Source organism: Balaenoptera musculus, chromosome 8 (assembly GCF_009873245.2).
Source record: "Balaenoptera musculus isolate JJ_BM4_2016_0621 chromosome 8, mBalMus1.pri.v3, whole genome shotgun sequence".
NCBI classification, from domain to species: Eukaryota; Metazoa; Chordata; class Mammalia; order Artiodactyla; family Balaenopteridae; genus Balaenoptera; species Balaenoptera musculus.
In genome coordinates, this window is record NC_045792.1 from 57,305,622 (window position 1) to 57,333,208 (window position 27,587).

Genomic DNA, 27,587 nt, shown 5'->3' on the forward strand with positions numbered 1-27,587 from the left:
TTTTGATTCTAGTGTCTTCTCTTGTCAAAATTTTTTTTAATTGAAGTATAGTTGATTTTCAACATTGTGTTAATTTCTGCTGTATCTCTTGTCATTTTGAGGATATTAAAGAGATATGGCTTTCTTTTCAATACTCAGTTTTTTGTAAATTGCTTTTCACTTGTTTATTCTAGTTTCTCTATTTCTTGTTTGATGTGGTCCTCAAAGAACTAGTATTCTTTTTTTTTTTTTTTTTAGAACTAGTATTCTTGACTGTCTCCTTCTGTTTAAGAGTTGAGCACTAAAAATTTGATTTTAAGCTCTTTTGTGGGTTTATTGGGCTTCTCTGTAGGACAATCTGGCTGAGTTATTTTGGGGGGAAGAAATCTCTAATGTTAGCTCTTTTAAGTCTTTTTGCCGGTCACATTTCTTTTTTTTTAAATTAATTAATTAATTTTAATTTTTGGCTGCTTTGGGTCTTCGTTGCTGCACGCAGACTTTCTCTAGTTGCAGGGAGCGGGGGCTACTCTTTGTTGCGGTGTGTGGGTTTCTCATTGCGGTGGCTTCTCTTGTTGCAGAGCATGGGCTCTAGGCACGTGGGCTTCAGTAGTTGTAGCACGCAGGCTTCAGTAGTTGTGGCTTGCAGGCTCTAGAGCTCAGGCTCAGTAGTTGTGGCGCAGGGGCTTAGTTGCTCCGCGGCATGTGGGATCGTCCCAGACCAGGGCTTGAACCCATGTCCCCTGCATTGGCAGGCGGATTCTTAACCACTGCACCACCAGGGAAGTCCTGCCAGTCACATTTCTTAAAGAAGAGTTGTCCAGTGTCCTGCTGGAGAGGATAAGATTGGTTGCCAGCTTTCTTGGAGCTGAATGGATACAGGGTTTGAAGATAACACCAGAGTATATGAATTTAATTTACTTTGTTTTTAATACTGTTTGTACTTTAGCCTTCGCTTGAACTTGTATTCACCAGTCCAGAAACCCTCTATTTTCCTTTCTCATAGCATAATCTATAGTTTTCTGATGAAGTGGGAGAGGAACCTGGCTGTGTGGAATAGAGGAGGGGATGTGAGGGTGTGAGTCTCCCTTTTAAATAGATTTTCATCCATTCCTTTCATTTTTAGCACCATCTTTACCCTTATTTCTAGATGTACTTGGTGCCTACATGCGGGGGGGGGGGGTTCTCTGGCACAAATCAGATTGTTTCTCAGCTTTCCCCATTGTCAGTTTAAAATTGATCTTTATAGAATCTATTAGGTCAGGTACCAGTTTGCATTTGCTTTCTAGCTTCTAACTGATATTCTGAGAATTGACACATTTCAACATTTAGAATTGCTTAGGGTTTTCAGTTTCTGTTCTTTTTTTTCTCTTTTTTTAAAAATAAATTTATTTATTTTTGTCTGCACTGGGTCTCCGTTGTGTGAGGGCGTTCTCTAGTTGCGGCGAGCAGGGGCTACTCATCGTTGTGGTGCACGTGCTTCTCATTGCAGTGGCTTCTCTTGTTGCAGAGCACAGGCTCTAGGTGCGTGGGCTTCAGTAGTTGTGGCACGCGGGCTCAGTAGTTGTGGCTTGCGGGCTCTAGAGCGCAGGCTCCGTAGTTGTAGCACACGGGCTGAGTTGCTCCACGGCACGTGGGATCTTCATGGACCAGGGCTCGAACCTGTGTCCCCTGCATTGGCAGGCGGATTCTTAACTGCTGCACCACCAGGGAAGTCCCTCCTCTTCTTTTTTAAAAGTACATTTTATAAAATTAAAACCAACTCATTTATGTCCACGTTTATAGCAGCATTATTCACAGTAGCCAAAAGGTAGAAGCAATCCAAGTGTTCATCCATGGATGAATGGGTAGACAAAACATGGTACTGTGTATACATACAATGAAATATTTTTTTTTTTTTTTTTTTTTTTTAATATTTTTTTTTTTTTTTTTTAAACTTTATAGCTACTTTATTTATTTATTATTTTTGGCTGTGTTGGGTCTTCGTTTCGTGCGAGGGCTTTCTCTAGTTGCGGCAAGCGGGGGCCACTCTTCATCGCGGTGCGGGGACCGCTCTTCATCGCGGTGCGCGGGCCTCTCACTATCGCGGCCCCTCCCGTTGCGGGGCACAGGCTCCAGACGCGCAGGCTCAGTAGTTGTGGCTCACGGGCCCAGCTGCTCCGTGGCATGTGGGATCTTCCCAGACCAGGGCTCGAACCCGTGTCCCCTGCATTAGCAGGCAGATTCTCAACCACTGCGCCACCAGGGAAGCCCGAAATATTTTTTTTTTATATAGACAAATTACATCTAACTTCTTTTATTTATTTATTTATTTATTTATTTATTTATTTATTTAACACACACTGTATTTTATTTTTACAAGCGATAAACAGACTGACACCAAAGAATATACAAATCAATTTTCACTGCAAAGTAAAGGAGCTGTTACAGTGGAGGATTACTGGACTGAATGTCAATATTATGACATAGTATGAGTGTGTTTCGTGTTTGGTAATTGCAATCATTGTTGCTTTTGTTGTGGTCATCCATTTACAATGCTTGGTGTCATACAATGAAATATTATTCAGCCTTAAAAAGGAAGAAAATTCTGACACATGCTTTAACATGGATGAACCTTGATGACGTTATGCTAAGTGAAATAAGCCCATCACAAAAGGACAAATACTGTATGATTTTTTAAACTAACTGATACTAAGCATTACTGTTATCTCAACCTGCCATTGTGAGATTGCATAAAACCTTGCCCAGACACCCCGCATAGACTTCTCTTTGAGATGAAGTCCAAGCTCTTCTGCCCTAGTTAGACCCTTTCAGAGTCTGGATTCTACCTTCCTATCTCTAACCTTGTTGGTAGAACTCATCTTTACCTATTACTGTTAGACAGGTTTTTGTTTTTTTTTTTTAAGTTTAAAAAAAAAAATCATTAAGGTGTTACATGCTGTAGAGAACACACATCTTTGCATTTTAAGTTTTCTGTTCTAAGAATCATAGAATCTTACAGGTCATTTATCTGTTTAACAGATGTCCACTATGTGCCAAGCATAGAGCTAGGCCCCGGGGGATGTAGTTTTTAACAGATCAGGTATAATCTCTGTTCTCTTCTTGTTTATGGTCTGGGAGGGAGCAGTAAAGTAGATTTAAATCTTTATATTTGTACCTTCCAACCTCTGTTCTTGGACCTCCCCTCCAATCCATCCATCACATTGATATCAGAGTGAACTTTATAAAAATGTAAATCAGAGTAACTTCTTATTAAAAACAAAAACATTTTGACTGTGCTTAATGCCACAGAATAGTACACTTAAAAATGGTTAAAATGGTAAATCTTATGGTATAGTTTATCACAATAAAATTTTTAAAAAATTGTAAAAACTCAAAAAAACCCACCTTTGTAGGTTGGTTTTTTTTTTTTTTGCTTTTGCTTTTGCTTTAATCACTCTTAGAATAAGGTCTAAAATCTTTCCAAATGATCTACATTGCTCACACTGAAATTTTTGGCTCCTCCCCATCCGTCCATTCTTGAGCATATCTCCCACCATCTCTCTCTGTTTCAGCCATACTGACCTTTTTTAAGTTATAACTCTTAACCGATCTCCATCTTGTTATATATTTCCTCTTCCCCTTTGTCAGATTAACTCCAGCTTATCCTTTAGCTTCAAGAAACTTCTTCAAGCCTTTGCTGACTTCCTCAGAGTAGTTTAGTTTCCCATTCTTTATAGACTGTCAACACTGTCCTTCTCCTTGCTGCCTTTAATACAATTGTAATTATTTGTCTGTTAAAATTTCTGTTTTCCATTTGTTCTGTAAGTTCCACAGAGGTAGCGTTCATGAATTTATTGTTCATTGCTGTATTCAAAGCACATTGCATAGTGCTTGGCATATAGCGGGAGCTCACTAAATATTTTCAAATAAGTGAATGATTTATGATTTTTACCATACTTAGTTTCAGAAAGGCTTTGAGGTAGCTTGCTACCTCAAAAATACACATAAAAGAGGATAATTAAAAGAAAAACAGAATAAGACAAAAAAACCTAACGTAGGAGGAGAAAGGTTTGATATGCCAAGTATCTGGTATGAATCTGAAGAGTCAGTGGCTCAAGATGAGGAAAATGATGACTCAGAAAAGGCTATTGGATTTATCAAGAACTAATTGATAATTTTTAAAAAGTGGTCTCAGTAGAGTTTTGGAGAGTCAAGAAGTCAGTCGTTATAAATGGCATATTTGAAGAGTGAGTTTGTGATTTAACCAAATATGTTTCTGGGTTCTTAAAGGATTATTTAACCCCTTTATTATGGGAAAATTTGAACATATAAAAAGGTACAGAGAATAGTGTCATGAGCCCCCATAAACTCGTACTCAGCCTCAACAATTATCCCCCCCGCCCCCACATACCAGGGTGAGTTGAAGAAAATCCCATATATCCTATCATTGCAAATATTTTGGTATGATTGCTAAAAGATGAGAACTTTCTTATTGGTATATTCTTGACATTCATGGATATAGTTGCCCACAGAGGCCTTTATTTTTGGGATACTTTGCATTACATGGTTTGAGACTTAACATTTTAGGATCTCTAAATCTTTGCTATCCAATTGAGCTTTCTGTGATGGAGGAACTGTCCCATATTTGTGCTGTTTAATATGGTGGTGGCTACAGTGACTGAGAACTGATTTCAAAATTTTATTTCACTTTAATTTCAGTAGTCTCATGTGGTTAATTAACCCTTTATCTGGCTTTAACCATCCTGTTAAAACTGAAGAATATCCCTTTCAGAGATCTATGCATGTGTACTTTAAATTATCTACATAATCAAGGTGAGTTGATTATAATAGGGAAGTAGAGAATGTGATGACTCATGGATTTAGACAGATTTTAGGCCACCTCTGGACTAAAGATATTTGATCTGTAGTACTTAAGGCTGCACAAAATCCATTTTTAGATCTTTTAAATCTCTGTCCTTGGTGTCTAGCATAATGTCCTTCATACAGGCAACCATAAAATATTGAATCTGTCCAGTCATTAGGAATCTGAGTAAACAGGTCTTTCTTTCTTCTTTAAGCAGGTGACAGAAGCACCAACATATTGACATTAAGTAAATAGGACAAAACTAGATGGCTATTGAAGTTACTAATTTGCAAACCTTTTATGTTTGTTTATCAAGTTGTTTAATATGGAATGTTTCTTTCCTTTGGCCTGTGAAACTTCTATAGTTAATGTGACATGGGGGGAAAGTTCTGGGGCAGGAGTTAGGGATACTGAACTGTGGTCTTTTTTCTGCCACCTTATACATTATGAGCTCTTAAAGCGTTCACTTTAACCTCTCTAGGTAAAATGAGAAGAATCTACCCATATAATACGGCCTGCAGAGATGGTCCTCTGTAGGCTCCACCCAGAGACTTAATGTCAGCACCTCTCATATATTCCTACCTAGTTAATGCTCTCAGAGCTTTCAGAAATTGAAAGTAGTTCCTCTTCACAGAAAGACTGAGTATGTTTCGTTTTATTTATTTATTTAATATTTTATTTATTTTATTTATTTATTTTTGGCTGTATTGGGTCTTCATCGCTGCTCACGGGCTTTCTCTAGTTGCGGTGAGCGGGGGCTGCTCTTCATTGCGGTGCGTGGCCTTCTCATTGTGGTGGCTTCTCTTGTTGCAGAGCACGGGCTCTACTCACGTGGGCTTCAGTAGTTGTGGCACGAGGGCTCAGTAGTTGTGGCTCACGGGCTCTAGAGCACACAGGCTCAGTAGTTGTGGCGCACGGCTTAGTTAGTTGCTCCGTGGCATGTGGGATCTTCCCGGACCAGGGATTGAACACATGTCCCTTGCATTGGCAGGCAGATTCTTAACCACTGCACCACCAGAGAAGCCCCCCCTTTTAAAAAAAAATATTTATTTATTTATTTATTTTTGGCTGCATTGGGATGTTTAGTTTTAAATAAAGCATTCCTTTTGTTCTTTCAAAATTCTTTAAGTTGAACTTTCCTCTCCAAAATATTGTACATTTGTTTTCAAAATCTCTGATACTGCAATGATTAGTCTTCTGTGTAAAAACAGTCTAAATGGTTATTTCAACCTCAGTCTGATTGATATTATTCTAAATACTGTGATGATTTATTTTTATTTTTCAGAATTTTTTCATTTGTGCCTGGTTATGGCTTGAAGTGTGTGTTCTTCCCATATTCGTATGTTGAAGTTTAACCTCTAGTACCTCAGATGCAACTGGTTAAGGTGAGGTCCTCCTGGGGTAGGATGGGCCGCTATACAGTATGACTCGTGTCCTTATAAAAAGGGGAAATTTGGACACAGATATACACAGAGAGAATGCCATCTGAAGGTGAAGGCAGAGATCAGGGTGATGCTTCTGTACACCAAGGGATGCCAAGGACTGCCAGCAAACCACCAGAAGCTAGGGAAGAGGCTTGAAACAGATTCTTTTCACAGCCCTCAGAAGGAATTAACTCTGCCAACACCTTGATTTTGGATTTGTAGCCTCCAGAACTGTGAGACAATAAATTTCTGTTGTTTAAACCATTCAGTCTGTGGTACTTTGTTATAGCAGCCCTAGCAAACTAATACAATGCTTAATATCGCTTTGCAACCAAATCTAGAAATATAGCACCTCCTGACAGCTGTAATGGTTAATGTGTATTTCCTGTCAAACTATCAATACTAAATATCAACTGACATTTGATTACTTACTACAGATCAGACCCTGTTGTAAGTACTTTACAGTCTTAACTAGTTTAACCCTTAAAACCAACTCCGTGAGATCTTTGGAGAAGTGGTTGATTTCAGGGCTGGGGCAGGGAAAATACAAAATAAGCTGGAGAGTATTGTGGTGCCAGAAAATAAGGAAGTGTTTATGAAGGGATGGGGACATGTTGAAAGGGCACAGGAGCCAATGTGAAAGAGCGCCCAATAGAGAAAGTTGGAAATTTTTGAGCAACAAAATAAATAATGGTGATATTGGATTATAACCCACATAATTAAGATATTTATGAATACATATTTAAATAAATAGATAAGAAAGGACCGCTCTTGTAGTAGATAGAATGAGGGAAATAGAAAATCACCACTGGAATACTACAGTGCTAATTGCTACAGGCAAGATCCATTTGATGAATGCTAAAATCAGAGGGCAAAATTTTGTGAAGACACAGGATATTTGAATAATCTCAAAGTATCTTCCTCAAGATATTTATTATTTACAAGGGGAAAAACAGTAACTTATGGTAGAGAAACTGTGGAGATTGCCATAATCAAGTGATCAAGGTTAACATCACTAGGAATAAGACATTAATATGACATCATGTATTTCTTTTATGATGCACTGAGAAAGGCACATCAGTTCTGTGGTGGTCTTGTCAAAAATGTATGACCTCATTCTAATGAGAAAACATTAGACAAATCTAAATTGAGGGACATTACACAAAATAACTGACCAGTTTTCTTTGCACGTGTCGAGGTCATAAAAACAGGAAAGATAGGAAATGTCACCGATGAGAGGAGACCAAGGAGGTTTGTAACTTTTCTGTAAAATAAAAAGTTGACATAGAAAACAAACTTATGGTTACCAAGGGGGAAAGGTGGGGAGGGATAAATTAGGAGTTTGGGATTAGCAGATACAAACTACTATATATAAAATAGATAAACAACAAAGTCCTACGGTATAGCACAGGGAACTATATTCAGTATCTTGTAATAAGCTATAATGAAAAAGAATATAGCAACAACAACAACAACAAAATATATATATATATAAAACAGTCACTTTGCTGTATACCAGAAACTAACACAACATGGAAATCAAATATATTTCAATGAAAAAAAGTTGAAATATTCCTATAAGATAGGTACTACTGTTATTCTTATTTTACCATGAGGAAATTCAGGCACAGATAGGTTAAATAACTTGTCTCAGTAGTATATACAGTTAGTAACTGGCCAAACTTGGGTTTCAGCTCAACAGCCTGGTTCTAGAGCTCCAGTACTAAGACACTAAACTATACAACCTTTCCTTGATAAATTTTGTATAGGTAGAAGATGTGCAGAAAGTACAGGATACTTTGGTGTTCCCAAAACCATAAGAGTGAAAAAACTGTAATCATCTCTGGAAAGTTGAGCTACATGAACTAAATGTTAGATAAGATTAAGTGTTTCTCAGGTATTTTGCTATACTGGACTTTTGTAATTTATATGACAAAATTCTTAATACATGTAACTTACAGTTAAGTAGAGAATAAGATAAACAAATTAGTTTTAAAATTCAGTGACTTTGAGGACTTCCCTGGTGGCTCAGTGGTTAAGAATCCACCTGCCAATGCAGGGGCACGGGTTTGATCCCTGGTCCAGGAAGATCCCACATGCCGTGGAGCAACTACGTCTGTACACCACAACTACTGAGCCTGCGCTCTAGAGCCTGTGAGCCACAACTACTGAGCCCGTGTGCCACAAATACAGAAGACCGCGTGCCTAGAGCCCGTGCTGTGCAACAAGAGAAGCCACCAGAATGAGAAACACCACAACGAAGAGTAGCCCCTGCTCGCCACAACTAGAGAAAGGCTTGTGTGCAGCACCGAAGACCCTACGCAGCCAAAAATAAATAAATTAATTACAAAAAAGAAAGTTTAAAAATTCAATGGCTTTGATAAAATTTGCTTTGTTGATGATTGTGTTACTGGCTGACACTGAATAAGAAGTAATAAGAATCACTTCACATGTTGCTTATACACAAGGAAAATCATAGGTTTGTTTAATCATGGAATTAAAATGTGATATTCAAATGAGAATTGTCCAGTCACATCAAGAAGGCAAAAGTACAACTGAAAAAGGTCTTTGGATTTGTAATATCTTACAGAAAAGATAATAACTTGTTAATTTGCAATTCTAAGATCTGAACAATAAGAGAAAGGCTTAAGCTGAAACATAGTGAATTTTTTTTTAACATCTTTATTGGAGTATAATTGCTTTACAATGGTGTGTTAGTTTCTGATGTATAACAAAGTGAATCAGCTATACGTATACATAGATCCCCATATCTCCTCCCTCTTGCATCTCCCTCCCATCCTCCCTATCCCGCCCCTCTAGGTGGACACAAAGCACTGAGCTGATCTCCCTGTGCTATGAAACATAGTGAATTTAAGTCATATATATGGAAGAATTTCCTGACTGAAAAGGTGGTAGAAATATTAAGAGTGGGTTATGAAATCACCTGGAGATATTTCCTTTTTTATTTTTATTTTTTTTATTTTTTAAAAAATTCTTTATTTATTTATTTTCGGCTGTGTTGGGTCTTCGTTTCTGTGCGAGGGCTTTCTCCAGTTGCGGCAAGCAGGGGCCACTCTTCATCGCGGTGCGCGGGCCTCTCACTATCGCGGCCTCTCTTGTTGCAGAGCACAGGCTCCAGACGCACAGGCTCAGTAGTTGTGGCTCACGGGCCTAGTTGCTCCGCGGCATGTGGGATCTTCCCAGACCAGGGCTCGAACCCTTGTCCCCTGCATTGGCAGGCAGATTCTCAACCACTGCGCCACCAGGGAAGCCCCGATATTTCCTTTTTTAAACAGAGAAATGAGTTCTTGGAAGAGCTAGGCATAGTCAGACGGAACCAGGAGTATACCTACAATACTTAACAGTTTTCTAATTTGTACTGTATAGAACCATATTTGTTGATAATTAAATATTCTTGTTAGTTTTAGTTGGTCTTCCTTGCCTCAATATATGCTTCCTTTTATCAGAACTTCTTCTTTTTTTTCTTTTTTTTTAATAATGGAGACATTCATTTGGATTTTCCTACAGGATGGTAGTTATTATTAGTAGCTCACACTTTTTTTTTAAATTAATTAATTAATTTATTTTTGCTGTGTTGGGTCTTCGTTTCTGTGCGAGGTCTTTCTCTAGTTGCGGCAAGCAGGGGCCACTCTTCATCGCGGTGTGTGGGCCTCTCACTATCGCGGCCTCTCTTGTTGCAGAGCACAGGCTCCAGATGCGCAGGCTCAGTAATTGTGGCTCACGGGCCTAGTTGCTCCGCGGCATGTGGGATCCTCCCAGACCAGGGCTCGAACCCGTGTCCCCTGCATTGGCAGGCAGATTCTCAACCACTGCGCCACCAGGGAAGCCCTATCAGAACTTCTTGATGACTGAGTGAATAAATTTATATAATACAGAATAAATTATATGGCATGGGTTGGGAGTGGGACAGGAAGAAAAGTATTAGAACATAATGCTGTATGAAGTTTTGTGTGTATGGTGGCACAGGAGTATTAAGTACAAATGTTAGAATATTGTTGGAAGAAAAATGAATAGCCACGGTGTTCAGGATAAGATTAGTTAGGCTTTGATTGAAATGGTCATTTAAATTGCCTTTATATAGGAGGATATAAAGAATGTACTGTTAGGGATTTTGAAAACTATTTTGGAGAAATAAGCTTAGCTGAAGAGATTTGAATGAATACAGAAGAAATACAAATACAGAAGGAATGCTGTTCTAAAATTAGATATGTCTAATCTTTCTATGAAAAGGAGCTATTTTAATTTCCGGAAACTAAATAGCTTCCAGAAGTATTGATCATAAATGGGTAGGAATATATGAAAGGGTGCTAAAATATGTCTTTGGACAATGTAAAAGAGCTACCTAAGTGGACTATACTCTTTCTCTGGAGTTTTGGGTTACCCTCAATACAGGGAAGATACAACAACTTGAATGCTGACCCGATGAGACATTGAGATCCTGATCTCCTATTTGGAGATTCTGTCTTTTTTTTTAAATTCATTCATTCATGCATGAATGAATGGGTCTTAGTCTTAGTTGTGGGGTCTTAGTTGTGGCCCGCGGGATCTTTTTTTTTTTTTTTTTTTAGTTGCGGCATGCATGCGGGATCTAGTTCCCTGACCAGGGATCGAACCCCGGCCCCCTGCATTGGGAGTGCAAAGTCTTACTCATTGGACCACCAGGGAAGTCCCTGGAGATTCTGTCTTTAAAACAAAACAAAAACTACCTTGAACAAAATATTAAAGAATTTATCCTCTATACCTAAATGATATATACTTGTATTGTAAGGTATATGTATTGCCAGTTTTAAACCCCATGAGAGCAAAGACTTTAGTTTCTTTATTTATTGTAATTTTAAAAAAAATTGGTATGCTGGAAAATGTGTTTTACTAGAGTTGAAGGGAGGGTATTTTCGAGCTTTGTTTTTCTTTCTTGGGTTTTTAGTTTTGATTACTTCATTATTGTATTATTGAGAAATGTTTTTCCAAAGTCAAAACTTATTTGCTTAAATTTTGCTGTAGAAAAGTTAAGGTGCACATTAAAGAAACTACACTCACAGTTTAGAGAAAGACTTTTAATCTGTAACACAGACACTATGATAGTCTTATTAAACTGTTGCTTCATCCTCCTTCAAAGCATGTGTCCTTTATTCTCCATAAAGAAAAACAAAAGGTGTATTTTTTTTTTTGAACAGACCAACCTATGATTGCTTGCTTTTTTCACTGTTAATGACAACTTTTTAATGAACAGAAAATGTTAGTTTTAATGTAGATAGATGTATCAATCTATAAAAATCTGTGATTTTTGTGTCCCATTTAGAAGTTTTTCCATAGCCTGAGTAATGAAGATAGTCTCCTCTATTATATTTTAGAAATTTTGTTTTGTTTTTTGTGTTTTGTTTTGCTTTGCCTTTCACATTTAGGTTTATGATCCAACTGAAATTGATCTTTGTGTGTACTATGAAATAGATGTCAGGTTTAATTTTTTTCAGTGTGGATATGTAATTATCCCAACATCATGTATTTAAAAACATTTCTTTTCCTCAGTGCTCTGCCATGTCGGTTTTATAATGACCAACTGTCTATAAATTCATTGACCTGGTTCTGGAATTTCTATTCTGCTAAATGCTTTGTCTACCCTTGCAACAATACAAAATTTACTCACTATAACTTAATATAAAAATTACTGATTTACCAGAGAGAAAATCCTCCCACCTTATTCTTTTTATTTAAGAATGGCTTGGCAATTCTGGCCTTTGCAACCCTGGGGAAGGTTTTTAAAATAGAGCTTCAATTTCTTTAAGATTTTCTTTTTTCTTTCTTATTTTTTTCTTATTTTTCTAGGACTTTGTACATTTCATCTACTGTTTCAAATTTATTAGTGCAGATTACTCATATTACTCATGTTTTTATGTCTGCAGGATCTGTAATCATGCTTCATTAATTTCTAATACTGGTTATCTGTACCTTTCATTTCTTCTTGGTAAGACTTACTGGAGGTTTATAAATTTAATAGTTTTTTTTTTTTTTAATTTTAATTTTATTTATTTATTTATTTATTTTTGGCTGTGTTGGATCTTTGTGTTTCTGTGCGAGGGCTTTCTCTAGTTGCGGCAAGCAGGGGCCACTCTTCATCGCGGTGTGCGGGCCTCTCACTGTCGCGGCCTCTCTTGTTGCTGAGCACAGGCTCAGTAGTTGTGGCTCACGGGCCTAGTTGCTCCACGGCATGTGGGATCTTCCCAGACCAGGGCTCGAACCCGTGTCCCTTGCATTGGCAGGCAGATTCTCAACCACTGCACCACCAGGGAAACCCAATTTAATAGTTTTTTGTTCAAAGAACTTAAACAGCCTTGGTCAGCCTTGTTGACTCTCAGTTGTGTGTTTTCTGTTTTATTTCTGCTCTTTATTTCCTTTCTTATAGTTTCTTTGGTTTATTTTGCTGGTCTTTTCCAACTTCTTGAGAGAGGGATATATAGCTCATGTTTAGTTTTTTTTTTTTTCCCCTAATATAAGCTCATATAAGTGTGTGTGTGTGTGTGTGTGTGTGTGTGTGTGTAATTGTATAAATTTCCCTTTAAGTACTATTATAGTAGTGTTTTGGAGATTTGCTCTGCAGTATTTTTGTCATTCAGTACAAAATGCTTTCTAATTTCTATTTTGATTTCTCCTTTGACTCATTGGTTATTAGAAGTATATTATTTTGAAACACTTGGGGACTTTCTAGTTTTCTTTATATTTTTGATTTCTACTTTAATCGTACTGTGGTCAGAGAATATATTTTCACTGTTTTTAATTTTCTTGATATTTTTCTTTATGGTCCATATGTTATGTCAGTTTTAATAAATATTCCCTTTGTGCCCGAAAAGAATGAATTTGTTAGGTGCAGAATTCAATATATGATCACTAGATCAGTTTTGTTAATCAAGTGGTTCAAATATTGTGTGTCTTTATCGAATTTTTGTCTATTCTGTTATTGAGAGAGGTATGTTAGAATTTTCCATGGTGATTGTGGCTCTGTATATGTATCCTTGTAGTTTTTCCATTTTTAACTTATAGGTTTTTGAGACTTTTTTTCTGGCCACACCACGTGGCATGCAGGATCTTAGTTCCCCAACCAGGGATCGAACCTGTGCCCCCTGCAGTGGAAGCGCAGATTCTTAACCACTGGACATCCAGGGAAGTCCCTGGAATTGTTATTGTGTTCTTGGTGACTTCAACCTTTTATCGTCATCAAGTGTTCCACTATTTCTAGTAATGCTTTTTGCCCTAAAGTTTACTTTGATGTTAGTATAGGTATACCATCTTTATTTTGGCTAATGTTTTCATAGTATTTATATTTTTCTGTCCTTTTTAATTAATTAATTTATTTTGGCTGCCCTGCCCGGCATATGGGAATCTTAGTTCCCTGACCTACCAGGGCTTGAACCCGTGTCCCCTGCATTGGCAGGCAGATTCTTAACCACTGCGCCACCAGGGAAGTCCCTCTATCTTTTTACTTTCAACATTTTTGTATTCTTATGTTTCAGATGTGGCTTAGTAGTCATCTAGTTAAGTTTTGTGTTGGTCCGGTCTGATAATTGTTTTTAAAATTGGAACATTAGTACATTTACATTTAATATAATTATATATTTGGATTTAAAATAAATCTACCATCTTCTCAATGTGCTTTCTTTTTGTCCTGAGTGTTTCTTTTCCTCTTCTTGTGTTATTTGAATTTGTAGTCTTTTAAAAAATTATTCCATATTCTTTATTAATTGGGAAGTTATACAATTTTTTTTTTCTTTTTCTTTTTGTGATTAGCCCAGAAGTTGTGGCATGCAGCCATGACTTTAAAAAGTTTACAGGTAATTGATTCCTTTACCCTTCTGGACAATGCAGGGACCTTGGCAGTCTAATTCTACTTACCATTCTTCCTTCTGACTTGACTTACTATGTGTACTTTAAGTGTGTGTGTGTGTGTGTGTGTGTGTGTGTAAAACCCCATAAGATATTATTTCAGAGAGGGATTGTTTAGATTTTTTTTTTACAAGGAAAACTTTTTATTGAAATGTAACATATAGAAAAGCATATGAATCTTAAGTGTACAGCTTGAATGAGAAAAATTGCTAGTTATATTGACCTGAATATTCCCATCCTTACGAAAGTTATTTCTTAAATTAATTAGTGAAGTTGGCCTTCTGGTTCTAAAACCTCAGTTCACTGAGTTTTATCATAAGTGTGCCCCTGTGAGCTATATCTACTTTCATTTTTCCAAGAATGCAGACTCTGGACAACCTTAGTGAATGCTGTCTACTTGATGGTTTCTTTCATTGATTATTTCATTTAGTGCTAGGCAGGGACCAACTTTGAGTATAGCCATGAACAAGATAGATGAGGTTCCTGTTCTACAGCTTATCATTTGTAAGTTAGGAGAGGTAAACTAGTAAATAAATGCACAAACAATATAATATGAGTTAAGTTCCTTATATTGCCATTTTTTTCTTATTTTTCCCCGTAAGAAGGAGTGGATCATGCTTTTCTACACTTAGAGTTAAAAAGTTTTTGAGTAAAGTTAATGCTGGAGAAGCTAGTCTTATGCTAGTACTTATTTTGAACTTCCCACTGAACTGTTCTTTGAGGGTACAGATTATTTCCAAGTCATCTTTTTAAAAACATTTTTTGTATTGAAGTATAGTTGATTTGTGTTAGTTTCTGGTGTATAGCAAAGTGATTCAGTTATATATACGTATGCATGTATGTATGTATATATATTCTTTTCCATTATGGTTTATTACAGGATATTGAATATAGTTCCCTGTGCTGTACAATAGGACCTACTTACTTACTTATTTATTTATGGTTGCATTGGGTGTTCGTTGCTGCATGCGGGCTTTCTCTAGTTGGGGTGAGCGGGGGCTACTCTTTGTTGCGGTGTGTGGGCTTCTCATTGAGGTGGCTTCTCTTGTTGCGGAGCACGGGCTCTAGGCGCACGGGCTTGAGTAGTTGTGGCTTGCGGGCTCAGTAGTTGTGGCTTGTGGGCTCTAGAACACAGGCTCAGTATTTGTGGCGCACGGGCTTAGTTGCTCTGCGGCCTGTGGGATCTTCCTGGACCATGGATCGAACCCATGTCCCCTGCATTGGTAGGCGGATTCTTAACCCCTGCGCCACCAGGGAAGTCCCTAGGACCTTTTTGTTTATTTTATATATAGTAATTTGTATCTGCTAATCCCAAACTCGTAATTTATCCCTCCCCCAGCCCCTTTTCCCCTTTGATAACCATAAGCTTGTCTTCTAAGTCTGTGAGTCTGTTTCTGTTTTGTAAATAAGTTCATTTGTATCATATTTTAGATTCTATATATAAGTGATATCATTTGGTATTTGTCTTTCTCTTTCTGACCTACTTCACTTACTTAGTATGATAGGTCCATCCATGTTGCTGTAAATGGCATTATTTCATTCATTTTGATGACTGGGTAGTATTCCATTGTGTATATGTACCACATCTTCTTTATCCATTCATCTGTCGATGGACATTTTGGTTGCTTCCATGTCTTGGCTAGTGCTGCTATGAACATTGGGATGCATGTATCTTTTTTAATTAGTCCAACTCGTCATTTTATCCTTAAGATACATTCATAGATGAATGTTAACTTTGTTGTAGGAATAAAATAAAAGCCCTGCTGCCATCTAAAATACTTCTAGAAATACAATCTTAGGCTGAAAGTAATTTTTTTTTTTTTTTTTGGTCGCCCCGCATGCCTTGCGGGAATCTGAGTTCCCTGAACAAGGATTGAACCTGGGCCATGGCAGTGAAAGCCTGGAATCCTAACCACTAGGCCACCAGGGAGCTTGGCTGAAAGTAGTTTTGAGAGGTAATTTAGTTTTTCTCTCCTCCAGGCAGAACCACATCTGGTACTGAGTTCGTAAGTTCATAATGTAACCAGGAAAGAAAAGTTCCACAAAACTGGGTTACATGAGCAAAATCTCAGAGGCTCCAAGGAACCTGTTATGCTTGAAGAATAACCAATAGCTTTCCATCATTGTCAGATGGTATTTGTGTTTGGCAAGGTTAGGAGATGAGACTAGAAAGGCTAAGCTCAAGTTTGAATGCCTGCTAAGGATCTTTAGCTTATGGAGACTGGGGAGCCTTGGAATGTTTATAAATTGTTGAAAGGTATCTCTGGCAGTATAGAGGATGGACACTTCCTTTGCACAGTGTTTTATTCTCTTGTTCACCCTCTTTCAGCCGTTGTAAACTCCTTTGCATTCAAGGCCTTACTTACATTTGTTTTTCATTCTCATCCTCCAACCTCCTTGTTTCCTAGCACTTGGAAGTTTTGGAATGAAGTGAGAAATAGTAGCCATCCAAGAATTAATATATTTGTTTATGTTTTATTCATCTTTGATAAGAGTAGCCAGTGGGTCGTTACCTTTATGTGAATATCTTTTCTGTCTTCACGTTTTGTGTAGTCAAATATTTTTGTTTTTACTTTGGATGTCTCCATTTCATCATCTTGGAAACTCATATCATAGGTCTAATGCCTTTAACATAAATATTATTATAAAGAAATAAATCATACTTATTAAAAAACAACTTTTGAGCCATAGATGTGAAATTACTTATTCAGCAAATATTTTATACAACCAAATTCATTCTCCCCGTTTTTGAATGTGATTGTACAAGTGTAGTTGTAGTTCTCTTCTTCTTTTTTTTTTTTAAATCATCTTTATTGGAATATGATTGCTTTACAATGGTGTGTTAGTTTCTGCTTTATAACAAAGTGAATCAGCTCTACATATACATATATCCCCATATCTTCTCCTTCTTGCATCTCCCTCCCATCCTCCCTATCCCACCCCTCTAGGTAGTCACAAAGCACCGGGCTGATCTCCCTGTGCTATGCGACTGCTTCCCACTAGCTATCTGTTTTACATTTGGTAGTGTATATATGTCCATGTCACTCTCTCACTTCATCCCAGCTTACTCTTCCCCCTCCCCGTGTCTTCAAGTCCATTCTCTACGTCTGCTTCTTTATTTCTGTCCTACCCCTAGGTTCTTCAGAACCTTTTTTTTTTTTTTAGATTCCATATATATGTGTTAGCATACAGTATTTGTTTTTCTCTTTCTGACTTGCTTCACTCTGTATGACAGACTCTAGGTCCATCCACCTCACTACAAATAACTCAATTTCATTTCTTTTTATGGCTGAGTAATATTCCATTTCTTCCTTTTTTTTTTTAAGCTTTAGGAAAAACGAAATCTTTATTCAATTTAGGTCTTTAGAGAAAAGCTACTAACTTTATTGAACTTCAGTGTTGTTGACTAGGTTTGCTGCATTGGAGTAATGTTAGCTTGGTTTAATTGATTTTCTCTTTTGCTGTAGAATTGCATCACCTAGGTGAAACATCTTAGCTGTGATATTGCAGTGAGTTTTGCTTGCAGCTGAGCTTTTTTGCTGTGGTCCCTAGGTACCTTTTTCAGGTGTCTTCGTTACCATGATGGAATACAGGTAGTGTTGTTTTTGTGTGTTTGTTGTATTTTTATGCTTAACTCTTACTAAAATCATAGCATCTGATTTAAGGTACTATTATTATCATAGCACATTAATCTTTTATAAGGGCTTATTTTTGGGGGGAAAATTAGAAAATATGAATATCTTCTCTGTTTCAGTATTATCTGACCAATATAACTGACCAGATTATGAAGCAGTTCATAAATGTTCATTTATATAGGTTGTAGAATAATTGAGACTTCTCCTTTTATGCAAACATTAGTCTTATAATCTTTGAATCCTAAGTACTCTTGAAGAGTATATTATGTGAGGAATTACTTTACCACTTACAGAAGTTATCTCTTAAATTAGTATACCTTGGTCTTCTAGAGGCCCAATAATTAGTTCCTCTAATCTTTAATATATTATCAGCCCTTTTTTTTAGTTATCTTTGGTGCTCCAGTATTAAAATTATTATACATAGTAAAATTTACCATTTTAACTTACTTCTATGTGTACAGTTCAGTGGCATTAAGTATTTCACATTGTTGTACAATAATCACCACGATGGATTTTATTTATCTGTCTATTTATTTATTTATTTATGGCTCTGTTGGGCCTTCGTTGATGTGCGCGGGCTTTCTCTAGTTGTGGCGAGCGGGGGTTACTCTTCATTGTGGTGTGCAGGTGTCTCATTGCGGTGGCTTCTGTTGTTGTGGAGCACGGGCTCTAGGCGTCCCTTGCATTGGCAGGGGGATTCGTAACCACTGAGTCACCAGGGAAATCCATGATAGATTTTTAATAACAGCTTTATTGAGATGAAATCATACATCACACAGCCCTTTTTTCCCTGGAATCTGAGGAGCTCTCACAGATTTTGATTTCCCACTCTAGAACTCGTATCTAGATCACCATGGTGACGGAACAGAGGTTGATGAGAGCTATTAGAGTTTTTTTTTGTTTTTTGTTTTTTAATTAATTAATTATTTATTGGCTGTGTTGGGTCTTCGTTTCTGTGCGAGGGCTTTTCTTTCTAGTTGCGGCAAGCAGGGGCCACTCTTCATCACAGTGCGCGGGCCTCTCACTATCGCGGCCTCTCTTGTTGCGGAGCACAGGCTCCAGACACGCAGGCTCAGTAGTTGTGGCTCACGGGCCTAATTGCTCCGCGGCATGTGGGGTCTTCCCAGACCAGGGCTCGAACCCTTGTCCCCTGCATTGGCAGGCAGATTCTCAACCACTGCGCCCCCAAGGAAGCCTGCTATTAGAGTTTTTTAATTCGTGGACCAGAAGTGATGAAACTCCAGTCGAATGTTGCCGTACCGATTCCGAAAGACCATCAGGTTCTAATCAAAGTCCAAGCGTGTAGTGTAAACCCAGTGGACACACAAATTCACTCTTGTACCTACAGTAGAAAACCACTTCTACCTTATACTCCTGGATTAGATGTGGCTGGGATAATAGAAGCTGTTGGAGAATGTGTATCTGCTTTCAAGAAAGGTGACAGAGTTTTCACTACCAGCACGATCTCTGGGGGCTACGCAGAGTATGCTCTAGCAGCCAATTACCCTGTTTACACACTGCCGGAAAAACTGGACTTTAAACAAGGAGCTGCCATCAGTATCCCATATTTTACTGCTTATTGAGCTCTGCTCCACAGTGCCTGTGTGAAAGCTGGAGAAAGTGTTCTGGTTCATGGAGCTAGTGGAGGAGTTGGGATAGCAGCATACCAGATTGCTAGAGCTTATGGCTTAAAGGTTTTGGGCACAGCTGGTACTGAGGAAGGACAAAACACTGTTTTGCAAAATGGGGCCCACGAAGTGTTTAATCACAAAGAAGCTAATTATATTGATAAAATTAAGAAATCTGTTGGTGAAAAGGAGTTGATGTGATTATTGAAATGTTAGCTAATGTAAATCTTAGCAATGATTTGAATCTTTGTCACATGGAGAACGAGTAATAGTTGTTGGCAGCAGAGGTCCTGTTGAAATAAACCCACGGGAGACACCATGGCAAAGGAATCTAGCATAATAGGAGTTGCTCTCTATTCATCCACCAAGGAGGAATTTCAGCAGTTTGCAGCAGCCCTCAAGCCGGAATGGAAATTGGTTGGTTGAGACCAGTATTAGGTCCTCAGATTCCATTGGAGAAGGTGGCCCAGGCTCATGAAGATGATATTCAAAGCAGTGGGGCTACTGGAAAAATAATTCTTCTCTTAAAATGATTAAACATTTCATAGATTTCCTGTGTAATTAGAGGTCTCTTACCTCAGTTTTATCTACACTACATTTGCTTTAATTAGTATTCATTTGATTTAGTGAGTTTCTTATATTTAAAAAAAGATTTATCTTTAGAGCTCATAGGTATTGGAGTGCAATTTATTTTATAGCTGGCAATAAAGAATATTGCCTTCTACCTCTCATCAAGGAATTATTATAGTAGGAAATAGAATGTTAGTGGTCACTTGGCATTGGAGTATATTACAGAAATTCCTGACTGATACTTGATCATTAATTCCATACTTTGACTAAAACATGCTAATTCAAAATAAGACTGGTTGGGCTTCCCTGGTGGCGCAGTGGTTGAGAATCTGCCTGCCAATGCAGGGGACACGGGTTCGAGCCCTGGTCTGGGAAGATCCCACATGCCACGGAGCAGCTGGGCCTGTGAGCCACAATTACTGAGCCTGCGCGTCTGGAGCCTGTGCTCCGCAACAAGAGAGGCCGCGATAGTGAGAGGCCCGCGCACTGCGATGAAGAGTGGTCCCCACTTGCCACAACTAGAGAAAGCCCTCGCACAGAAACGAAGACCCAACACAGCCATAAATAAATAAATAAATATTAAAAAAAAAAAAAAAAAGACTGGTTGATTTCCAAGCCTACTTCTCCTTATAAAGGTTCTTTAGTCTCTGATTAGCTGAGAACTATATTGGACTTTGAAGATTTTCTGGACTAAACGAGACCCCATTTCCAAACTAATCTCATCTAGATCTACAAGTCTCTCAGAAGGGCAAGATAAACAATGTCTAGGTAAATTTGTTAGTTTTCCAATATTTCCCAATGTATTAATGACATTCACTAGTTTAAAGATTGATTACCAATGATCCATGTATTCTGTGAGGACAGCAGTCTTATCTTTGGTATAATATGATACTAGGTACAATTTCCAAAAAGATACTTATTGATTGATTAAACTTCAAAGTAGATTTAGAATTATCTGTTTATGTGATGGGGATTATATATTTTTATTTAAATGTATAAACGAAATTAACACATTAAGAATGATCTGCTTTTGTTATAACATGGTAACTGCAATAAATTCTAGAGGAAATTAAAAGTTTTTTAAAATAATCATATACAATTCACTCATTTAAAGTGTACAATTCAGTAGTTTTTAGTATATTCACAGAGTTGTGCAACCATCACCAATATCACTGATGAACAGAGAGAGATGCAAAACTCAACAAAATACTAGCAAAAGAAATCCAACAATACATTAAAAGGATCATAACCATGATCAAGTGTGATTTATCCTAGGGATGCAAGGATTTTTCAGTATCTGCAAATCAATCAGTGTGATTCACCACGTCAACAGATTGAAGAATACAAGCCATATGATCATCTCAATAGATGCAGAAAAGGCTTTTGACAAAATTCAACACCCATTTATGATAAAAATCTCCAGAAAGTGGGTATAGAGAGAACATACCTCAACATTATAAAGGCCATGTATGACAGATCTGCAACTGACATCATACTCAACGGTGAAAAGCTGAAAGCATTTCCTCTAAGATCAGGAACAAGACAAGGATGTCCACTCTCACCACTTTTATTTAACATAGTTTTGGAAGTCCCAGCCACAGCAGTCAGAGAAGAAAAAATAAAGGGAATCCAAATTGGAAAAGAAGTAAAACTGTCACTTTTTGCAGATGACATGATACTATACATAGAAAATCCTAAAGATGCTACTAGAAAACTACAAGAGCTCATCAGTGAATTTGATAAAGTTGCGGGATACAAAATAATTTCACAGAAATCTGTTGCATTTCTATACACTAACAACGAAAGATCAGAAAGAGAAATTAAAGGGAAAAATCCCATTTACCATTACATCAAAGAGAATAAAATACCTAGGAATAAACCTACCTAAGGAGGAAAAAGACCTGCACTCCGAAAACTATAAAACGCTGATGAAAGAAATCAAAGACAACACAAACAGATGGAGAGATATACCATGTTCTTAGATTGGAAGAATCAATATTGTCAAAATGACAGTGCTACCCAAGGCAATCTACAGATTCATTGCAGTCCCTATCAAATTACCAATGGCATTTTTCACAGAACTAGAACAAAAAAATCTTAAAATTTGTATGGCAACACAAAAGACGCTGAATAGCCAAAGCAATCTTGAGAAAGAAAAACGGAACTGGAGGAATCAGGCTCCCTGACTTCAGACTATACTACAAAGCTACAGTCATCAAAACAGTATGGTACTGGCACAAAAATAGAACTATAGATCAATGGAACAGTATAGAAAGCCCAGAAATAAACCCATGAACCTGTGGTCAATTAATCTATGACAAAGGAGGCAAGACTGTACGATGGAGAAAAGACAGTCTCTTCAATGAATGGTGCTGGGAAAACTGGACAGCTACAGGTAAAAAAAAATGAAATTAGAACATTTTTTAACACCATAATAAACTCAAAATGGATTAAAGACCTAAGTGAAAGACCAGATACTATAAAATTCTTGGAGGAAAATATAGGCAGAGCACTGTTTGACATAAATTGCAGCAATATCTTTTTCGATCCATCTCCTAGAGTAATGGAAATAAAAACAAACAAATGGGACCTAATTAAACTCAAAAGCTTTTGCACAGCAAACTATAAAAAAAACAAAAAGGCAACCCAGAGAATGGAAGAAGGTATTTGCAAACGATGCATTCTGACCAACAAGGGATTAATCTCCAAAATTTACAGACAGCTCATATGGCTCAATATCAAAAAAACAATCCGATCAAAAAATGCACGTAAGACCTAAATAGACATCTCTCCAATGAAGACATACAGATGGCCAAGAAGTACATGAAAAGATGCTCAACATCGCTAATTATTAGAGAAATGCAAATCAAAACTACAGTGAGGGACTTCCCTGGTGGTGCAGTGGTTAAGAATCCACCAGCCAATGAAGGGGACACAGGTTCAATCCCTGGTCCGGGAAGATCCCACATGCCATGGAGCAACTAAGCCTGTGCGCCACAACTACTGAGCCCATGTGCCACAACTGTTGAAGCCCACGCACTCTAGGGCCTGCGTGCTACAACTGCTGAAGCCCATGTGCCTAGAACCTGTGATCCACAACAAGAGAAGCCACTGCAATGAGAAGCCCGTGCACCACAACAAAAAGTAGCCCTTGCTCGCCGCAACTAGGGAAAGCCTGCACACAGCAACGAAGACCCAACACAGCCAAAAAAAAAAAAAAAAAAAGATTTTTTTTTTTTTTTTTTTTGAATAACCCTAGATACCTATTTTTTGTCGTTTGAAAAAGAGTTGAGTATCAGTTCGGCAAAGGTGTTGTTTGCTTAGTGTGATGTGACAAGCAGTGTCAAACTCTGATGATGTGGACTAAACAGGACAATTATAGAGCTTATGATCAGGGAAAACAAGCATTAAGCAAATCATAAGTTTACATACCATTTTACAGAAGGTTTTGGGGTAAACAACAATAAATTTACAAGGATCCCATATTGAAGAATCATATTTAAAATGCTTAATAATGAAAATTTAATCTTTTGAGTAAAACTGTTTCAACAAACAAGCTATTTTGTATTTCTTCACTATATATTTTATTTATAATGAAGCCCCTTTGCTTTTCTCCACCACTGTTTCCCCCACCACTATTTTGCCTTTTATCTCTTCAGATTTTTAGATTTACTTTTTATAGATTCTGATCAGTGTTAAATAATAGTAGAATGTGTATTGTTCCTGACTTTACTATGATTGGTTCTAGGGTTTTGCCTTTAAATACATATGTATTCGTATATATAAAAAATATTTTGGAAAAACATATACCAAAGTTTTAATGTTAGTTATGTATAGGTGGTAGGATATACCTAATTTTCACTTTGTTCTTGGTCTTTTCTGTGTTGCCCGCTTTGTAACATGCATTTTGCTCTTTTATATAAAAAAGGAGGGACATTTTTCAAAACAAAATAAAAACTGTATGTACTATTTACTAATGAAGAAATGCATAGGTCTACTCATTGCTCCAAAAAGAGACTTCTTCCCAAACATCAGTTTGCTTTTGACCAGGGTCTAGGGAAACTAGCTTTAGCTGTTCAACCTGCTATTTTAGATTCTTTAAAATAAGACGTTTGGGAGTAGGTGATTTTATGGGATTCTTCCTTCTTTGGCTCAGTTTTTTCCTCAGGTTTTCATATGGCACATGGATGGAGGACATTTTACGAGGCCACGATCAGGTCTCTAAAAATCAAAAGTTGAAATCAAAAGTTACTTAAATTTGGGGCTTCCCTGGTGGCGCAGTGGTTGAGAATCTGCCTGCCAATGTAGGGGACACGGGTTCGAGCCCTGGTATGGGAAGATCCCACATGCCGCGGAGCAACTAGGCCCATGAGCCACAACTAGAGAAAGCCCTTGCACAGAAACAAAGACCCAACACAGCCAAAAATAAATAAATAAATATATATATATTTTATTAAAAAAAAAGTTACTTAAATTCATACAAAAATTTGAGTGACTAGGTATTGGTTTTTTTCTCCCAAAAATATTTACATTTGGGAGAGCATTTGAGATATTTATTTGCTCGGTTCTTTTCTAATTGATATAATTTCTTGTATTCATTTAGTATTTATTGAATCTATGTCAAGCTACTGGAGATATAGGAAAATTAGATATGGTTCTTGCCCTTGAACACTGTGCCCATTGGTAAGGATATTGGCAGTATACCACTATTTTCTACCTAGTGGCACTTTCATGTGGATTAACTTAAAAATACCAATACAAAGTAGTATTATGAATCTTTGGGATTGCCCTGCCAAAGAATAGAGATCGGATCCTGAAATGAGTTTCAAAACAATTTTCCATGTCATTTCATTCTTACTCTTAAACAGTCGAGTTCTTGCAGCCCTCATACCTCTCCTAGAACTCTTCATATTTAGTTTTTATACTTCCCGAGATTAAGCTTTGATTCACTGAATGAAGTGGACCTGACCCTCATTTTCCCCAGGTTACTGTCCAGGAAGTTAACTATAATTTCTTCCCAGTGTAATCCTAGTTCTTTTTGTTAGGGCTCAAGTAAATATCTGCTTGCCTTTTGTGAATTAGAGATGTCAGCATAACTGATTGTTTTCCTCCATCTTTTCTCTTCATTTTCCTCACCTCTTAAATCAATAAATATTCTTTTACCTGTGCTCTCAATTTGAGAGATTATCTTTTGTTTGTTTGTTTGCTTGGGTTTTTTTTATAAGGAGGAGGAGAGGAAGAGGAAGGGGGGTGGGGAAGAAGAACTTATTTAGTTGTTTTGGCTGCGCTGAGTCTTAGTTGCGGCACACGGGATCTTCATTGCAGCATGTTTAGTTGCAACATGTGGGCTCTGTTTGCGGCATGTGGGCTTATTAGTTGCGGCCTGTGGGCTTCTTAGTTGCGGCATGCATGTGGGATCTAGTTCCCCAACCAGGATCGAACCCAGGCCCCCTGCATTGGGAGCGCAGAGTCCTACCCACTGGACCACCAAGGAAGTCCCGAGATTATCTGTTATTAAAGACAAACATCTCAACAAACTCAGGGCTGTATGTTTGTAAATTATTGTTAGTAGAACCATTGCAGATATTTCCCAATGAATTGAATTGCAGTTCTCTGTAGAAAAATTGCTTGAGAACCCAATTTAATGTGTTAACTGAATCAATCTTTTTTTTCTTTTCATTTCAGTTGGAAAGACATCACTGATTACCAGATTCATGTATGACAGTTTTGACAACACCTATCAGGTATTTTGTTTTTGCCAACCTACTAGTTGTCTCTTATGTGTTACAAGTAATACTCAAGGTCCTTTTAAAAATGCATTTATTTACATTCAGACATGGATATAAAAGCATTTTCTGTAATCTGTAAAATTCTGTATAAATACGAAGTATAACTGATGATGCTCATAGTCCTCAACTTTTTCATTTGATTTCTTTAGCTTCTGTTCCAAAGTCTATTGAAAGATTATTGCTAATACCATCTGGGATAGAAGTAAGAGTGATTATAGCTATTCTCTTGGAGAGATTTCCTCCAAGTCTAGGATTCTATGACATTTTCATCTATACTTGAAGTCAAGAATAAGTGAGTACTATAATTAGAAATCATTAACAGAAGGAGATTTGGGAAGTTCACACATATGTGGAAAATTAAATAACTCATTCCTAAATAACCAGTGGGTCAAAGACAATCACAAGGGAAATTAGAAAAATACTTCGAGATAAATAAAAAAAAAAACCCACAGCATACCAAAACTTATGGGATACAGCTAAAACAGTGTTATAAGGAAAAGAAAAGATACATTAAATCAGTAATTTAATCTTCTATCCTAAGAAACTAGAAAAAGAAAAGTAAACCTAAAGCAAGCAGAAGTAAGAAACTACTTTAAAATGTAGGTTTTATTATTCAGGTGTGGTGAGGCCGACATATCAGGAGATGATGGCCATTGTAAACATAGTTTACTATACTCACAGATCTCAAGAGGAAGGGACACTCCAGACCATAGGAGGGGGGCACATGGAAGAAGTACTGGTATTGGTCAGGAGATGAAGGGGGGGGGTGGGCAGGAAATATAGGCACTAGCCTTTATTGTGATTTCTGTGGGAAGGATGGGTAAGACCAGGTGAGGAAATATAGGATTGCCTACTTCAAGTAATTTCACTGGTCTCTGGGCTGTAGGGGCTGTTCCTAGTTGTCTGCTACTTGGCCCTAGTGTGATTAGGGCAGGGGAGTAATGACCCTGAGTGTGATAGAGGAGGTGGTTGGGTTATGGGTTTGGATTGGTTGGTTTTCATATGAATGGCCCTCCACAGGCAAGTTTTACTTCTCTAGGAATTGGCAAACCCTGGGATGGCCAGTCCCTCCAGTATAAGGAAGGCCCCAGGTGTCAGGACAACAAAAATACAGAAAATAAAGACGTGCTTAATTCAGTAGCTAATAAAGATTAGAGCAGAAATATATGGAAGAGAGAACAGAAAAACAAGAAATTCAGTGAAACCAAAAGTGGTTCTTAGAGAAGATCAGCAAAATTGACAAACCTAAAGTTAGACTAATCAAGAAAAAAGAAGGCTCAAATTATTAAAATCAGGAGTGAAGGAGAAGACCTTACAGAAATAAACAGGATTATAAGGGAATACTGTGAACAGTTATATGCCAACAAATTAGATAACCTAGATGAAATGGATAAATTCCAAGAAAGATACAAACTACCAAAACTAACTCAAGAAGAAATAGAAAATTTGAATATACCTATAATAAGTAGATAGAGTTAGCAATCAAAGAACTTCTTACAAAGAAAATCGCAGGACTAGATGGCTTCACTGGTCAATTCTATGAAATATTTAAAGAACAACACTAATACTTCATAAACTTCCAAAAACAGAAGAGGAAGACATACTTCCCAACTTATCCCATGAGGTCAGTATGACTGTCATACCCAAACCAGGCAAAGGCATCAAAAATAAAACTACAGACTAATATCCTTTATGAATATAAACACAATAGTCCTCAGCAAAATACTACTGAACTGAATCTGGTAACTAATAAAAAGGGTTCTATACCATTTACCAAGTAGGATTGGTAGGTTAGTACCAAGATTGCAAGGTTGGTTTAACAT

The 27,587-nt window shown here is 37.4% G+C and overlaps 1 protein-coding gene and 1 pseudogene across 2 annotated transcripts in view; both read left to right on the forward strand.

Moving 5' to 3' along the window:
* Positions 1-27,587, forward strand: part of RAB6A (RAB6A, member RAS oncogene family) — a 78,968-nt gene that overhangs the window by 8,740 nt on the left and 42,641 nt on the right. For both annotated transcript variants that reach the window (XM_036860512.1, XM_036860511.1), the window contains exon 2: positions 25,661-25,719. In XM_036860512.1, the coding sequence (XP_036716407.1) occupies positions 25,661-25,719 (59 nt within the window). The remainder of the gene's footprint in view (positions 1-25,660; positions 25,720-27,587) is intronic.
* On the forward strand, positions 18,631-19,938 carry LOC118899198 (annotated as a pseudogene).